At 46.9% G+C, this 18,460-nt stretch overlaps 1 protein-coding gene across 1 annotated transcript in view; it reads right to left on the bottom strand.

Annotated features, from left to right (window-relative positions):
• The window catches only part of FSCN1 (fascin actin-bundling protein 1), a 213,691-nt gene that overhangs the window by 52,193 nt on the left and 143,038 nt on the right, over positions 1-18,460 (bottom strand). The window contains exon 3 of the mRNA XM_063934103.1: positions 8,882-9,003. Coding sequence (XP_063790173.1) covers positions 8,882-9,003 — 122 coding nt within the window. The remainder of the gene's footprint in view (positions 1-8,881; positions 9,004-18,460) is intronic.

Genomic DNA, 18,460 nt, shown 5'->3' with positions numbered 1-18,460 from the left:
AGCCATGCACAATCCATTTGCAAACATTTGTGATACAAAATTAGTCATTCTGAAGAGCTCAGTGACTTCAAGCGTGGTACTGCGATAGGATGCCACCTTTGCAAAAAGACTGCTCATGCTGGTTATTTCATTGGCAACTGTAAGTGATATTAGAAAGTGGAAGCGTTTAGTAACAACAGCAATTCAGTCATGAAGCGGAAAGTCACCAACACTCTGCTGATTCCATAGCTGAAGAGTTCAGAACTTCCACTGGCATTAAAGTAGGCACAAAAACTGTGTGGCGGGACCTTAATGGAATGTATTTCCATGGCCGAGCAGCAGCATGCAAACCTCACATCACCAAGTCCAATACCAAGTATCTGACGGAGTGGTGTAAAGCACACCAACACTGGACTGTGGAGTGGAGGAAACGTGTTCTGTAGAGTGACAAATCACGCTTCTCTGCTTGCCAGATGGGCGAGTCCAGGTATGGCAGATGCCAGGAGAATGTTACCTGTCTGACTGCATTATGCCAACTATGAATTTTGGTGGAGGAGTGATAATCATATGGTGTTGTTTTTCAGGGTTTGGGCTAGACCCCTGATCTCCAGCAGGGGTGTATCTAGGGGTCCGAGCGCCCCTGGCAAAATAAGGGACTGGCACCCCCCCCCCCAGAGAGCACTGCAGGCCAGTGGCGGCTGCAGTAGACACGGAATTTGAAATAAGGAGCCACAGAAACTGTCCCCCCAATTGCAAGGACTCACTGTTAGGGTGAAGCCAATGAGAACTGGCCAGTAGCAGCATAAGGAGACAGGAAACCGAGCACACAGGAGTCTAACAGGAGAGGCCCTGCCTCCCCTGACTACTCTTACTGCACTTCACTGAATCAGCCCACCCCCAACCTCCGCTGACAACAGATTTCCATAGGCTAGCTAACCTGCCTGCCCTAGACTAGGTGTCATGGTTGGTGTCCCGCCCGCCCCAGACTATCTGATCAGGGCTTGTTCTCCAGGGCAAAATTTTCCTTTGGTGTACCACGCTTCCCCTCCATAAAAATGAACATAATGATATGTGCATAAGGCATGGCGCTGGTCTCTCGTATCTACCTCTAGCCTTTGCCTTTTTTCTTTTACCCAAATTGTATACTTTTTTCTGCATTTTGTGTTTTAATTCAATAAGTGTAGCAAGTACTTGGGTTTAGTATCTTCACTGACCCCTCTATACCCCACACTACATCACTGACCCCTCTATACCCCACACTACATCACTGACCCCTCTATACCCCACACTACATCACTGACCCCTCTATACCATACACTAAATCACTGACCCCTCTATACCATACACTAAATCACTGACCCCTCTATACCCTACGCTGCATCACTGACCCCTCTATACCCTTTGCTGCATCTCTGACCTCTCTATACCCTACACTACATCACTGACCCTTCTACACCCTACGCTACATCACTGACCCCTCTACACCCTACGCTACATCACTGACCCCTCTACACCCTACGCTACATCACTGACCTCTCTATACCCTACACTACATCACTGACCCTTCTACACCCTACGCTACATCACTGACCCCTCTACACCCTACGCTACATCACTGACCCCTCTACACCCTACGCTACATCACTGACCTCTCTACACCCTACACTACCTCACTGACCGCTCTATACCCTACACTACATCACTGACCCCTCTACACCCTACGCTACATCACTGACCTCTCTACACCCCTTAATACCTCACTGACCGCTCTATACCCTACACTACATCACTGACCCCTCTATACCCTACATTAAATCTCCAGTATGCCCGCCGTTTGTCCCCCCGCGGCTCGCCCCTCTCGCCTCCTCAGCGTCCCATCTTAAATTCGACTTGAAAAAGTCAAATTAAGATTGGGATTGAATAGGGGTTGTCGGATCCATTCCGACAAATACATGTCGGAATGGATCCGACTTTAATTGAATATACCCCTCTATTATAAACACTGCCCTGCCCCCCTCCTGGAAACTCTCACAAATACACATTACCTTTATACTCCCAAATCTAGCGCACACACATCCCCCTCCACTGTCAACTCTGTCACACCAATCACCCCTTCCTCCCCTCCAAACAGACAGCTCCCTCATACACATGCCCCTCTTCACATACTGACAATTATCTCACCCCATCCCCCCGTTCCCACCCACACTAACAGCACACATACACAAATCCCCCCTTCCTCCCCTGCCGACCAACAATTCCCTCACACACATCCATCGGCCACCCCCCCATATACATCTCTGCCACCCCCTTACAACCCACACTAACAGCACAAATATACAAATTCCCCCTTCCTCCCCAGCCGACCAACAATTCCCTCACACACATCCATCGGCCACCCCCCCATATACATCTCTGCCACCCCCTTACAACCCACACTAACAGCACAAATATACAAATCCCCCCTTCCTCCCCAGCCGACCAACAATTCCCTCACACACATCCATCGGCCACCCCCCTATATACATCTCTCTCACCCTTTTACAACCCACACTAACAGCACAAACACACAAATCCCCCCTTCCTCCCCTGCCGACCAACAATTCCCTCACACACATCCATCGGCCACCCCCCTATATACATCTCTCTCACCCTTTTACAACCCACACTAACAGCACAAACACACAAATCCCCCCTTCCTCCCCTGCCGACCAACAATTCCCTCACACACATCCATCGGCCACCCCCCCATACACATCTCTCTCACCCTTTTACAACCCACACTAACAGCACAAACACACAAATCCCCCCTTCCTCCCCTGCCGACCAACAATTCCCTCACACACATCCATCGGCCACCCCCCTATATACATCTCTCTCACCCTTTTACAACCCACACTAACAGCACAAACACACAAATCCCCCCTTCCTCCCCTGCCGACCAACAATTCCCTCACACACATCCATCGGCCACCCCCCCATACACATCTCTCTCACCCTTTTACAACCCACACTAACAGCACAAACACACAAATCCCCCCTTCCTCCCCTGCCGACCAACAATTCCCTCACACACATCCATCGGCCACCCCCCTATATACATCTCTCTCACCCTTTTACAACCCACACTAACAGCACAAACACACAAATCCCCCCTTCCTCCCCTGCCGACCAACAATTCCCTCACACACATCCATCGCGCCCCCCCCCATATACATCTCTGCCACCCCCTTACAACCCACACTAACAGCACAAACACACAAATCCCCCCTTCCTCCCCAGCCGACCAACAATTCCCTCACACACATCCATCGGCCACCCCCCCCATATACATCTCTCTCACCCTTTTACAACCCACACTAACAGCACAAACACACAAATCCCCCCTTCCTCCCCTGCCGACCAACAATTCCCTCACACACATCCATCGGCCACCCCCCCCATACACATCTCTCTCACCCTTTTACAACCCACACTAACAGCACAAACACACAAATCCCCCCTTCCTCCCCAGCCGACCAACAATTCCCTCACACACATCCATCGGCCACCCCCCCATACACATCTCTCTCACCCCCTTACAACCCACACTAACAGCACAAATATACAAATCCCCCCTTCCTCCCCTGCCGACCAACAATTCCCTCACACACATCCATCGCGCCCCCCCCCCCCATATACATCTCTGCCACCCCCTTACAACCCACACTAACAGCACAAATACACAAATCCCCTCTCCCAAAGTCCATACAGATAGCTGCCACAAACTTCTTGGAATATGGATTCACCATTGTGTCTCACAGGAGGATGTCCATCAGCATCCATCCAAAGTCTCTCCGCCCGCGGCGCGGTGTTATTCTTTGCAGGCACCTTCAGCAATCCTCCTCCCAGCGCTGCCGTGGTGAGCATGGGCCTGTGGATCTACGTGTGCAGGGGGCGGGGCTATTTCCTTTCAGTGACAGAGGAGGGAGATGCAGGAGCTGAGAGGAGTTTTATGCTGTAGCAGAAATGGCTGCAGCCAGCACTTAATTCAGGAGTCCCGCTTGTAATTTGTGCAAACCTGATGGCGCCACTCTGTGCACAACCGGACTACAGCGTTCTAGCCCTTGGCCGCAGGTGGCACCTCCGGGCAGCGGCCCCCTCCTGCTGGCGCCCCTGGCGAATGCCATCCTGGCCAAGGGGTAGATACGCCCCTGATCTCCAGTAAAGGGCAATCAAATACTTCAGCAAACCTAGACATTTTGGACAATGCTATGCTTCCAACTTTGTGGCAACAGATTGGGGAAGGTTCTTTTCTACTCCAACATCAATGTGCTCCAGTGCACAAAGCAAGGACTATAAAGATATGATTTGATGAATTCAGTGTGGAAGAACTTGACTGGCCCGAACAGAGCCCTGACCTCAACCCCATCAAGCACCTTTGGGATGAACTGGAATGGAGTTTACGAGCAAAGTCTACTTGCCCAACATAAGTGCCTGACCTCATAAATGCTCTACAGAATGAATGGGCACAAATTCCCACAGAAACAATTCACAATCTTGTGGAAAGCCTATCAAGAAGAGTGGAAGCTGTTATAGCTGCAAAAGAGAGACCAACTCCATATTAATATATATATATATATATATATATATATATATATATATTTGAATACAATGTCATTACAGTCCCTGTTGGTGTAATGGTCAGGTGTCTGAATACTTTTGTACATATAGTGCATTTTATTCAAAAAATACACTATGGAGGAGCCACATTGATTGCCTTTTATTTTGAGGAATATTGGAGTACCATCAATTACAGGAGGATCTACTACTTTCAAAGGATTATTTTATGAATCTATTCAAGAAATCCACTTATGGATAGTTCCAGTAACCTTCTGGAAACAAGTGTTTATATTCTACACATTGGATGTCTTATTTATTTTAAAGGTGCCTCTGGAAGAAATTTGCAAATCTTCATGGAAATTTAAGGGACTGATTTGTAGTATAATTGTAGAAGTGTTGTATCACATTGCTATTTGAAGATGGATTGTTAGCATCGCTATCATGCAATGATTACAGAATTCAGTTTCAACCTTCTTATTACTGAAATTATATAGTGTGAGCAATATTTTATTATAAAATAAAATAAAAAAATAAAAAACTCCTAAACTTGTGGGCGTACTCCCTGATACCAAAATGTAATTATATATAACAGAGTGGTGTCCAGAGGGAGACACTATGTTAATAATTACAATTAAAACATACACTTTATTGAAAACAATTTGAAATGGCTTACAAATTACAGAATATGAGACATATTACAAGATAGAATAAAGATTGTGACCAAAGAAAAATTGTGCACAATTGTGTATCGCATTACTGGGATGTAGTTAATATCCCTGCAGTCAGAATCCCGGTGATCAGAATTCTGACACTGGGATCTCGACTGCGAGAATGCCGACAGCTGCGCCAGGGTTATTCCTGTCACCCACACAGCTGTCCTCCGTGTTTGAAGACATTGGCTTCCTCTTGCAAATTTGCTAATGGATGAAGCAAACCATTTTCTTTCAGGTACCCAAAAACCTCAACATTCAATAGAGTATCTTCCCTGTGCACTGAACTCAATACTCATCTTGTCCAGCAGCATCCAAAACTCTGTAGTTTGCAGCACTGGATCCTGATGCTTGCTTTTATTGCCCACCACAGAGCCATCTAGAACATCCAGATTGTTTGAAGACATTGCCATCCTCTTGCAACTTTGCCAATGGAAGAAGTAAACCATTTTCTTTCAGGAACCTGTGGCGAGCGCAGCGAGCCCACAAGGGGCTTTCTAGCACTCGCCCTGCTACTGGCATTCTGGCAGCCGGGATCCCGGTGTTGGTATACTGACCGCCAGTATTCCATCCCCAACCTATATTACTTTATGAGGTCTAATTATAGCGCTATCCCTATATATAAATATAATACATGAGGTGGTAACTGGAAGATGGCAAAATTGAAATTTATATTAATACAACCTATATATGTTTCATATATGTGTATATATATTGCACACCTCACTATCAACCTTCCAACAGATGTGGATCAGCAAGGAGGAGTATGATGAGTCTGGACCTTCAATTGTCCATCGTAAATGCTTCTAAATGAAAGGACCGATACTTGTACATGCGCAGGAAGGTCACATTGGCATGGCTTTCCTTTTTGTTGGTGCTTGGCTCAGGATTTAATAACTCGAATGGGGTGAGTTGGCAAACTTCAGCATCTGAAGACATATTGTAAAATTTTGATGTTTTCCAGTGTAATGCTTTGTTAATAAATATCTCCTTCTCTGAACGCTGTTCAGTTGGAGCTATTACAAATAATGGTTGTGTTGCTTATATATGCAGCTACTTATGTGTCTGCCCCAGCAGGTCTGTCTTCAGTGAGGAGAAGGAAGAGTCTCAAGAAGCTGCACAAGGAAGAGAAAACAGCGTTGCTACCTGCAATGCTGTGGAAGACACTCAGGAGGAGAAGAGACATTTGGCTGAGTAGGAATAGGAAAGAGCTGATAGAAGGTAAAATTATTGAACTAATTAAGCAAAAGGAATGTTCCAACTGTTTAGTTATTCAGTCCAATAGATTCGGAAGCAAATCCTGACAATATTTCTTTAAAATAATTATTTTAGGAAAACTTGGACTTGCACTGAAGCTGCGAGAAAGAGAGGTGGTTATTTCTATCAAAATTACTGTGTCTCATTTTCTTGCAAGCAATTGAATAGTAAAAACCTTGCGGCTGTAGGACAATCCCTGCTTTCCAAAATCATTCCTGCACTATAATATGCCCCTAAAAGTGTGTAGTTGTAAAAAACTAAACAAAGTAGCTGTAGCTGAAAAAGGATTGCAGCTCACTTATTCCCCAGACTAGGTGAAAACTTTACTAAGCAGCATACTGTAAACCCCTGCTGTTTTGTTGTGGGTTTGCAATATTCTGATTTTCTGAGGCTAAAACCCCTGCAAAACTGCAGAGAAAGCAAAGTTTAGAATTGAACAGAATACAATTAAATATCAAAGCACCACACATTTTAAACCATAGAAAGAATAGAAAAGAAACTGTCAGAATTACGATGCATCATAAAAAAAAACAGTAGGCAAATTTATTTGACCTGTAGCATTTGATTTAGGCTGCGGGGGGAGGGTTAGGGCTAGGCACCCAAAGGGAGGGTTAGGATTAGGTTTGGGCTGTGGGTAGAACGGGGGTTTAGGGTTAGGCACCAATGGGGAGAGTAAGGATTAGGTTGTGGGGGAAGGGAGGGGGGGGGGGGGAGGGGGTAGTGTCAGGCTGCAGGAAAGCTGGGTCAGGGTTAGCTTAATTAGTAAGTGTTGGGATTTTAAATCACCGGGAAGCCGCTGTCTATATTTGACAGCTGGCATCCCAAGTGCCGGAATATCGTATGCATGAGATGTAGTTACATTTCTAGCAGTCGGAATACCGGAGGTCAGGATATAGACACCGGAATCCCGACCACCGACAATGCCGCCAGCTAGAATCCTGGCTAACGGGCTATTCCGACTCATGGATGTCCACGACACCCATAGAGTGAGAACAGAACCTGTGGCGAGCACAGCGAGCAACCGAGCCGACAAGGGGCTTCATTAAGCTTTCCCCCCTGTCGGCATTCTGGCGGCCGGGATACCGGCGTCTGTATGCTTACTGCTGTGATCCCAGCTGCCAGCATCCCATAACCAACGCATATGTATCTCCTACAAATGCAACAATGTCAAGAAGCCTATGAAGTAATGTGCCTTGACACTTTGGGGTGATTATGCCTGCATGTCTAAGGGGCTTGTGATGTCACAATTGCATGTAGGAGCTATAAATCAATAGTAAACTATAAAGGAACTGTTGGGCTGTTTCTGAGCTGTTTGGTGGAGTCCATTTGAAAGGATGAAACGGCCAGTGCTTTTGATACCAAAAACCACTAGAGACTGCCAGCAGTTGGACAATGACAGCCAAAGCTGCTGCTTAGTAAATGCAGAATTTTCTGCCGTCAAATGGACAGCGATTTCTGTTTAACATCCAAACTGATGCTTAGCATATATACTCCTAAAACTCAATTAGTATACAGGTATATGTGCTTTAACATATGCGTCTCTGCACACAGATCAGCAGGTATTAATATGTTTTATCAAATTAAGTGATTTGGATATTAACATTAACAGCCCAATCTCTTCATTTAATGCAACATATTTATACCGTCTGCCTCGTCTGTAAATTGTCATGTGTTACTGGCCCATGTTGTAATTGTGAGCCTTTAAAATGTCTACTATATTCCTGTGTGAGCTGTATTCTGTGAACTACAGGTAACAACTAAATTAGATTCTAACTATCATTTATTATTCTATAATAGAATAAGTGATGTAGAATCTGAATAGGCAACATTTCCACTTGTGCATGTTAAAAGGTTTGCAAAATCTCCCTATAGAACTCTAATCCATTCCAGTATCCCATGTTAATTTTTCGCACTCTACCCTAACCAACAGATCCAGAGTAAAAGGTCAGGAAGATCCAGAAAGTGTAACTAGCAGCCAGAAGAGTGCAAGTAAACGGGGCCAAGTGGTATCAGTACCTATTATAATATAACTTATGTGCACAGTACCAGTGAATGGTTTAGAAAAAAAAGCAGAATGAGTCCAAGTAGCCAGTAATGGCATGCTCCTAACAGTAAGCAGAACCCCAAGCAATTTGTAAGCCCCCAACACTGTGGCAAACTAAACCCACCCCGTTACAGTAATAACACGGTTTCACATCTACTGAACACCTAAAATACTTTCTTTACAAACATTGTTTTTGTAATCCTCTGTATGTTATTTTTTTACAAATGTAAAAAAGTCCACTTTATGTATTAGAAATAGGAAAATTATATAAAATTCAAGTAAAAGAACTCACCGGGAGAATCCACAGATGCTGCCAGCTGTCCATTCTTCTTAGCAGTCACAAACTTTCCATTTGCTGCCTTTAGGGTTATCCGTCGGTCACACCAATCAATATCAAAGTAACAACGGTCATTCCTGTCACAGCAAAAGATTGGGCTTTTAATGCAAAATCCAAATATAATGGATTAGAGATATGCACCGACCCACATGTTTTGGTTTTGGATCTGTATTTCCTTAGTGTTTTGGATCTGAATTTGGTTTTGATAAAACTGCCCTTGCGTGTTTTGGTTTTGGATCTGTATTTTATTTAAAAAAAAAAAAAATCATATAAATCCGCTATAATCACATAATGTTGCACTATTTTTGTTTCTACAGTACTGACCTCAATAACATTAATTTCCAGTCAATGTTGGTCACCTCATAATATTACTCACCAACATAGGCCAAAGGCTAGCTGGCTTAACTATAAACAGCAGAGCAGCCGCACACACACACGGCAGTCATTGCGGTTTAAATTTTTTTTAGCATATTAGTCATGTATTCACCAACTCGCAAGTACTTTCAATAGAAAACAATACAACACAGAAAGAATCGTGTTTGGAATATCATTGCTCTAAAGTAGTAGTAGTTAAACAGCGGAAAGAAAAAACCTATACCATGTGTAAAATGGGATGCAGTTAAAATGCCAGCTGCCGGAATCCTGGCGCACCAGGGCTATTCTCACTCATGGGTGTTTACGACACCCAGAGAGTGGGAACAGATCATGTGGCAAGCATAGCGAGCCACAGAGCACGCAGCGTAATGAGTGCAGTGAGCCCACAAGAGGACTTAGTGCTCGCCCCACTGCCGCCATTTCGGCAGGCGAGATGCCGCTGTCGGGATATTGACAGCTCGCCAGGATAACGAATGTAACCCGTGTAAAATAGCAACAGTAGTCATGGATGCCCCTCCAAAGAAGTGCACATGCTCCCAGCACGTGCCTATTCTTAGTGTCCAGTCTGTACCTTCCCCCTGGATGCCCTGAGCCACTGATGACTAGCAATCAGTGCCCACATAAAGCTATGATTAATCATCCTTTTTGTTGAGCAGTTCCCCAAAATCTCCCCAACCATAAAAACATTGTTCCATACAGTGCAGGTCAGACACAGTGCGGTTCGGTAACAGTGCGGGTTCAATACAATGCGGTTCAGATATACCAACAGTGCACTTACTGTGACAGCAGGCAGGAATCAGACCCCCGATTATAAATGTCCTCAGTGGTGTCTGTGTGGGGCTGTTTGTGGGGTCAGCAATGCCAGTGATGTCTTCTGTGCGGGTGTGCAAGCAGTGTTGGCAATGCGGGGGTGCAGGCAGTTCTGCAGTACAGGGGTGGTGGCAGTGTCCTCTGTGCAAAAATGCTGGCAGTGCAAGGATGCCAGCGATATTGGCAGTAGGGGGTGCCAGCTGTGTCCTCAGTTGGGGAGGAGGGTGGCGGAGGCCAGTATCCTTAATGCTGTGCCCACTGAAATTTATGAGCAAGCACTATTTGGCTGAGAGCTGTGATAGATGGCTCTCTCAGCTAATCAGCGGTCAGCCATTAAATTCAAATGGGACTGGCGCCCGGGGCAAAACCTCAAGATCACACAGCGCAATCTCAGAGTTTTGCATCAATTTGGGATCAGGGACAGGCAGTGAGATCTGAGCTGTAGCGTGGATCACCTCAGATCTCCTATGTTTGGGTGGGTCCGGTTCTCTCAGAACTGGATCCACTCATCTCTTCAGTGGGTAAGGAGAAGTGAGGTTAGGAAAGGACAAACCACCTGCATCCTCAATACTTCCAAGCAATGTAAGAGAACATTTAATAGAAAGTATACCCTGCACATTGCATTGATTTTTATTCCCTGCGTGAGATCACCTTGGTACAGCATGCCATTCACCACACGCAGGCAAAGAAAGGCTCAGGTCTTGGCCTTTATTTATGAGTGATGTTTCTGTAACTGTCAGTGAAGCATCTTCTTCTGCCTCTACTGATGATGGAAGCCCTTACCACTGTAGTGAAGCAGAGGTGTAAAAAAAAAAAAAAAAACAGGACCCCCACCCCCACCAAGGCAGTAGAGCAAACTGTGTGTTCAGAACCGTCACACATCCCTGAGGAGGGTCTAGGGCTATCCATGTTCGCTACAGGCGAGTCTGACATTTCTCAAACTGTCCTCATAGAGAAGCCCTATCACCTCCTTCCAACATTTCTGCACATGTGGAGAGCAGTACAAGTAAAGATGGTGATGAGGACAATTAAAATTGAGGAAGCTTATGTATATTATCTATCTATCTATATATATTCCACAAGGATTAACATCAGGGGGTGTAGAGTAGGTTCTTGATCCGAGGCACCAACAGGCTCAAAGCTTTGACTGTTCCCAAGATGCACAGCGCCGCCTCCTCTATAACCCCACCTCCATGCACAAGAGCTCAGTTTCGTTACCCAGTCCAATACAGTAGCAGGTACCAGAGACAACAATCGTGAGTAGCCACACACACCACACACTCACTACAGGAGAGGGTGACAGTGGCTAATGCCATACCAACCCAAAGAAGCCAAGTGCGTCAGGGTGGGCACCTTGTGGAGCCCAGTGTACCTCGCAGAAAGATTTAACAACGGTAAGTTCTTACCATAAATCTCGTTTTCTGCTGCGGGGTACACTGGGCTCCACAAAGATTAACAACGGGGATGTCCTAAAGCAGTTCCTTATGGGAGAGGATGCATTGTAGCGGGCACAAGAACCCGGCGTCCAAAGGAAGCATCCTGGGAGGCGGAAGTATCGAAGGCATAGAACCTAATGAATGTGTTCACTGAGGACCACGTAGCCACCTTGCACAATTGTTCTTGGGCGGCCCGTCGTGGTGCGACCCTTGAAGGTCGGACAGACCGAGTAGAATGGGCTTTAATGGTAGCAGGAGCTGGAAGGCCAGCCTGTACATAGGCATGTGCAATCACCATTCTAATCCATCTGGCCAAGGTCTGTTTGTTAGCAGGCCAGCCACTTTTGTGAAAGCCAAACAGTACAAAAAGAGATGCAGATTTCCAAATGGAAGAGGTTCTCTTCGCATAGATACGGAGAGCCCGTACCACATCCAAAGACCGCTCTTTAGATGACAACTCAGAAGAATTAAAGGTCGGAACCACAATCTCCTGGTTAAGGTGGAAGGAAGACACCACCTAGGATAAACATCCCAGACGCATTCTAAGAACCGTCCGGTCACAGTGAAAAATCAGATAGGGGGACTTACAGGATAAGGCACCCAAGTCCGAGACTCTTCTAGCTGAAGCGATAGCCAGCAAAAACAAAACCTTAAGGGAAAGCCACTTAAGGTCTGCAGATGCAAGAGGTTCAAACGGAGACTCTTGCAAGGCCTCCAGAACCACCGACAGATCCCAAGGGGCCACAGGTGGTACTTATGGAGGCTGAATCCGCAACGCGCCCTGAGTAAAGGTATGAACATCAGGTAGGGCAGAAATATTTCTCTGAAACCAAACCGACAAGGCAGAAACATGAAATTGAGGGAGGCCAGACGAAGGCCCAAGTCCAGGCCCTTTTGTAGGAAGGCCAACAGTTTGACAGCACTAAACTTGAAAACGTCATGATTATGAGACATGCACCAAGGAAAGCAAGAATTCCAGACCCTATGGTAAATCTGAGCAGAAGTCGGTTTACGGGCCTTCAACATAGTTTGAATGACCGCCTCAGAAAAACCCTTGGCCCTCAAGACGGAAGCTTCAAGAGCCACGCCATCAAAGCCAGACGGGCCAAGTCCTGGTAAACACATGGACCCTGAACCAGGAGGTCTGGTCGTTGTGGAAGTAGAAGGGAACGATCTAGCGAGAGGCCCTGTAGATTGGAGAACCAGTGCTGTCTGGGCCACGCTGGAGCGAACAGAAGTAGGATTCCTCCTTCTTGCTTGAACTTCCTTATTACTCTGGGCAGGAGTGACACCGGAGGGAACACGTACGGCAGCCGAAAGTTCCATGGAATTGCCAGAGCGTCCACGAACGCTGCTTGAGGATCCCTTGTCCTTGCTCTGAAGACTGGAACCTTGTGATTGTGTCGAGACGCCATCAGGTCCACATCTGGAAGGCCCCACTTTTCCACGAGAAGTTGAAAAACCTCTGGATGTAGGCTCCACTCTCTGACGTGTACGTCCTGGCGACTGAGATAGTCCGCTTCCCAGTTTAGGACCCCCGGAATGAACACTGCGAATATGGCCGGCAGATGGCGTTCTGCCCACTGAAGAATCCGTGATACTTCCCTCATTGCCATGCGGCTTTGAGTGCCGCCTTGATGATTGATGTACGCCACCGTGGTGGCGTTGTCCGATTGTACTTGAACAGGTCTGTTCTGTATCAAATACTGGGCCAGGTTCAGTGCATTGAACACCGCCTGCAGTTCCAGAATGTTTATCGGGAATAGAGACTCCTCCTCGGTGAACAGACCCTGAAGGGAGTGTTGTTCCAACACCACGCCCCAACCTCTCAGACTGGCATCCGTCGTCAGCAGGACCCAGTTGGATATCCAGAAGGGACGACCCCTGCTCAATCGCTGGTCTTGAAGGCATCATTTCAGTGACAGGCGGACCTCCGGAGACAAGGAGATCATTTGAGATCTGATCCGGTGAGGCAGGCTGTCCCACTTGGCAAGAATCAACTTCTGCAGAGGGCGAGAATGGAATTGAGCATACTCCACCATGTCGAAAGCCGACACCATGAGACCTAGCACTTGCATTTCCGAATGTATCGACAATTGCGGACGCGATAGGAAGCATCGAATCCTGTCCTGAAGCTTCAGGACTATCTCCTGAGACAAGAACAACCGCTGGTTGTGAGTGTCCAATAATGCTCCCAGGTTCACCATGCTCCGAGCATGAACCAGGGAAGATTTCTTCCAGTTGACTAGCCACCCGTGAGCTTTCATGAACTGGACAGTCAGACCTAGATGACGCAGCAGAATTTCTGGAGAATTTGCCAGGATCAACAAATTGTCCAGGTACGGCAGGATCCTGACCCCTTGACGGTGGAGTACAGCCGTCATTACCGCCATTAATTTGGTGAAAACTCGCGGAGCCGTTGTCAAACCAAAAAGGTAACGCCCGAAATTGGTAATGAAGGTTGCCCACCGCAAACCTCAGGTACTGCTGATGTGACATTGCAATAGGAATATGCAGGTAGGCATCCAGTATGTCCAGGGAGACCATATAGTCCCCAGTCTCCAAGGCCAGAACAATAGAGCGTAGAGTTTCCATACGAAACTTGGAGACCCTCACATACTTGTTCAAGGACTTGAGATTGAGAATGGTCCGTGAGGACCCATTCGGTTTCGGGACTAGAAACAGCGGTGAATAGTACCCCTTGCCTCTCTGAGCCAGAGGCACTTGTACTACCACCCCTGTGGTCGGGAGGGATTGTACCACCGAATGAAGAGTGTTTGCCTTCACCGGGTCCAAAGGGATGTCTGTCAGGCAAAATCGATGAGGGGGACGTTTTTTGAAGGATACGGTGTAACCTTGAGTGACGACTTCCCTTATCCAGGCATCTGAAGTGGTCTTCAACCACTCCTGGGCAAAATCTAGAAGCCGGCCCACCCACCCTGGGATCCCCCAGGGGGAGGCCCGCCCCGTCATGCAGCAGGCTTGACAGTTTTGGAAGCAGGCTGACGGGCAGCCCAGGCCCGCTTTGGTCTGGGCTTGACAGGATTGGAAATACGAGCTTGTTTCGGGTACGCCTGTCCCTTTGCTTTACCCGGAGGATGAAAGGGCCAAGAGAAAGTACTTTTTGCCTTCTGTGTGGAAGGAGCCGTACTTCGTAGTCAAGCTGTTTTAGCAGAAGCCAGATCAGCCACATTTTTATTGAGGTCTTCTCCAGAAAGAATGTCTCCCTTAAAAGGAAGCACCTCCAGGGTTTTCTTAGAATCCATATCCACCGACCAGGATCTCAACCAAAGGATACGTCGAACCAAGATGGATGTAGTAGCAGCCTTGGCCGCTAGAACCCCGGCATCGGAAACCGCCTCCTTAATGTAAAGAGAAGCCGCAGCAATATGAGAGAGACATTGTCTGGCAAGATCAGAAGCGTTGGAAGGTAGCTCCGCCTCCAGCTTCTGAGCCCATGCTTCAACAGCTTCAGCAGCCCATGTCGCTGCAATGGTTGGTCTATGCACAGCCCCCGTAAGGGCATAAATCGCTTTTAAACAACCCTCCACACGTCTATCTGTCAGTTCCTTCAGAGAGGTGACGATAGTTACTGGCAGAGCTGAGGAAACTACCATGCGTGCCACATGAGAATCCACCAGTGGAGGAGTTTCCCAATTTTTACATAGCTCCGCAGAGAGGATAGCGAGCCAACAGTCTCTTATGCGGTGTGAAGTTTGTACCCGGATTTTCCCAGGATTCCCGACGAATGTCAGCCAGGTGTTGAGAATGAGGTAAAACTTGTTTAACCACCTTCTTACGTTTAAATCTGTCCGGATTTTTAGAGACAGCCTCAGGCTTTGGTTCATCAGAGACCTGAAAAATAAGCCTGATCACCTCAATCGAATCAGGGACATCACCAGTGACTTCCCTTCCCCATCAGAAGCATCAGAGTCAGTGTCTGTGGGGTCAGTACATGCATCATCCTCCTAAGAGGAAGTGTCCGGGACAGCGGTGGATTGTGAGGAAGTAGCGGCCCGTTTAGAGGACACCTTAGTCTTAGGCGGGATAGAGAGACTTATTTTTAGTCAGTGATCGGTTCAAGTGCTGTAACTGTGATGAGATTTGATCCGTCCAAGGTGGATTGACTGCAGGGACCATAAACTGCTGCACTGGCATAGGAGGTCCCACAGGGGGCGTAAGTTTTGTTACCAGCGTATTTAATAACGTGGAGAAGGTAGCCCAAGGTGGGTCATTAGTGGCCCCCCGTGCTACAGATCCACTGGGAGGTAAGGAACCCCCTGAACCTGAACTCTCTGCTGCCAAGTTCTCCTCAAAAGTGTCTGCAGCATCACCACCACACAATGTGGGAGAAGCCCCAGTTCCGTTGCCCCGTGTAGCTGACATAGTGACAAGCTCAATATCAGGCAACCTGGTACAATATTAGCAGCGATGTACCTAGCAAGAACTCCCAGTGTAGTGTGTCAGCACAATTCGGGAATTCAAGAGATATATGGCGACTATAAATCACAAAGAAAAATACACAGCAAGTATATCTTGTGAAATACACACACACCTATATGAACGAACTTAGCCCCCTCAGGTTACAGAATATAGGATTAGCAAGCCGAGTGAAATACACGAGGTGGCAGCGACACAGCAGCTACATGCACACACACATCACAATTGTACAGTGCAGAAATTATACCAAACAATAAAACTGCACTGGACTAGCAATACAACGAACAACTCAGTATAGCTATATGTATAAGTAAACAGTAGCTATAACAAAACACAGTAAGTACTTGATGTATATCACAGGGTGTACCCCACAACCCTGACTGTATGCACTCTTTCGTAACTAACACTGTCCCTTGACAGGTAGAATACTTAAGTGTCCTGTAAAATGCACAGCGCTAGCGAGCAGGCGGCTTTAGAGAGGAGGATTTGCCCAAGCAGTCCCAGGAACAGCGCAGCTCCGTGTAATGGTGGCTGACTGGGAGTGAGGGAGAGATATGCAGCGCCAGGGCCGGCAAATTTACCCAAATGGCGCCCTGGGGCTGGGGGAGGGGCTACAGGTTAGGCCTTATCCCCCTGCTGACTTCCCCACCGGGTGTTGCGGGCAATAATAAAAACGGGTTTTTACAGAGAGAAAAAAAAAAAACCACCTGTGCCCTGTGTCCCGATGGCTAGTGGAGCGGCTGCCCTTTACAGTGACCATGCCAGCGCGCGCGGGCTGCCTTCCACGGCAGCACCGGATCGCGAAAACAGCGGCCCAAAGAGACCCCTTTACCTCCCCTTGTACCTGTGGCCACGCAATCCCGGAGGTGTGTGTGTGACTGACCAGAAGTACACCGGAGCATTCGCTGTAGTTACCTAGCAACCAGGGCGCGGGAGTATACAGCGCCACTGGGGGAGTGATGGAGCTGCAGCAGGGGATGTCTGACTGACATCCAACAATGCTGCAGCCCTTGAAGTCTTCAGATTTTCTGTTCTTCAAAAATAGCTTAGTCCTTGTGAAGCCCAGTGTACCCCAAAGCAGAAATATAAAATTGCCAACACTGGGATCTACCATTACAGAAGTGTGTATACTTTGTTGCATTGGCAACAAAGGTCTTCATCATAGAATTTGTAGTTCATTTTTATACATGAGTGTTTTTCCACATTTCATTAGTTGCTACTTCAAATGTTTTTTTTTTCAGTAGATTGCATAAAACAGTATTCTCCAGTGTGCTGGAGTAATGTACATTTTCCCTCCTCTCCCTATGTTATAGGTTTTGATGGCTTGTTGCTGATCCTCCATTTGCTGAAGCATATAAAGGGTGCACTTCCACCTGGTTACTATCTCTTGCTTCAGTTGGTGGCATGGCAAATGGAATGGTTCTTGCAGTCGCTGCAATCTTCTACATGCGGTTGCTGATTGAATGCTGAAAATGTCCAGAATTTTTTCGGGCAACAGACAGCATCCTGCATGTGAATTACAAAAAAAAAAAAAAAAAAATCTGAACCACCAAGATTATTGTGTGGGCAAAACCCGAGACGTGTTCAAATTCACCCAGTTGTAATGTTCTCAAAATGTTACACGATTATCAGAAATGACAAATCCTCAGGAGAGGATTAGCGGGGTAAGCCATCTTGCTAGGACATCCCTGAGTTTCTTGTGTGTTAGATGCTGCTGTTGCTGAAGGTGATACACCCAGTGGCCTATCAAATGTCATCTTTTGTTTGACCTGTTTGGATTGCGGGTACAATGGCATTTTGTAGGACAATAATTTGTTGGTTTTTTTTTCTGGTAAAATGGAATTGAGATGGAATTTTGAAGCGGGGAAACAATGGTCTTCTCAAGTAGTTGCATTGATGGCCTGCTGGCCATACTACCCCCCTCCTGTCTCATATTTTTTTAGTTAATCAAACAATTAAATTAACTAATCAATCCTTCTTTCTATTACAGCAGCAAGGGCAGTATGGATAGTGTAATGGTTAGCATTACTTCTTCACAGCTCTGACTTCATGGGTTCGATTCCCAGGGCCGCAACCAGGTGTGTGCGGAGGGGGCACTGTACAAAGCGCTGCAGTGTAGGGGGTGCTGTTGGCGGCTCTTGTCAATTATCTGTTTTAAAGTACTTTCTCTTACGTCATAGAGGATACTGGGGTCCATTTAGTACCATGGGGAATAGACGGGTCCACTAGGAGCCATGGGCACTAAGAATTTGATAGTGTGGGCTGGCTCCTCCCTCTATGCCCCACCTACCAGACAAAGTTTAGAAAATGTGTCCGGAGGAGCCGGTCACGCTTGAGGAAGCTCCTGAAGAGTTTTCTGCATTTATTTTATATGTTTGTTATTTTCAAGCAGGGCTGGTTGGCACCAGCCTGCTTGCTTCGTGGTACTTAGGGGAGGGGAGTGGGGGGGGAGCTGCCCAACCTCTTGGAGGGT

This window comes from Pseudophryne corroboree, chromosome 7 (assembly GCF_028390025.1).
Source record: "Pseudophryne corroboree isolate aPseCor3 chromosome 7, aPseCor3.hap2, whole genome shotgun sequence".
Classification (NCBI taxonomy): Eukaryota; Metazoa; Chordata; class Amphibia; order Anura; family Myobatrachidae; genus Pseudophryne; species Pseudophryne corroboree.
This window is presented reverse-complemented; position numbering and strand designations above follow the sequence as displayed.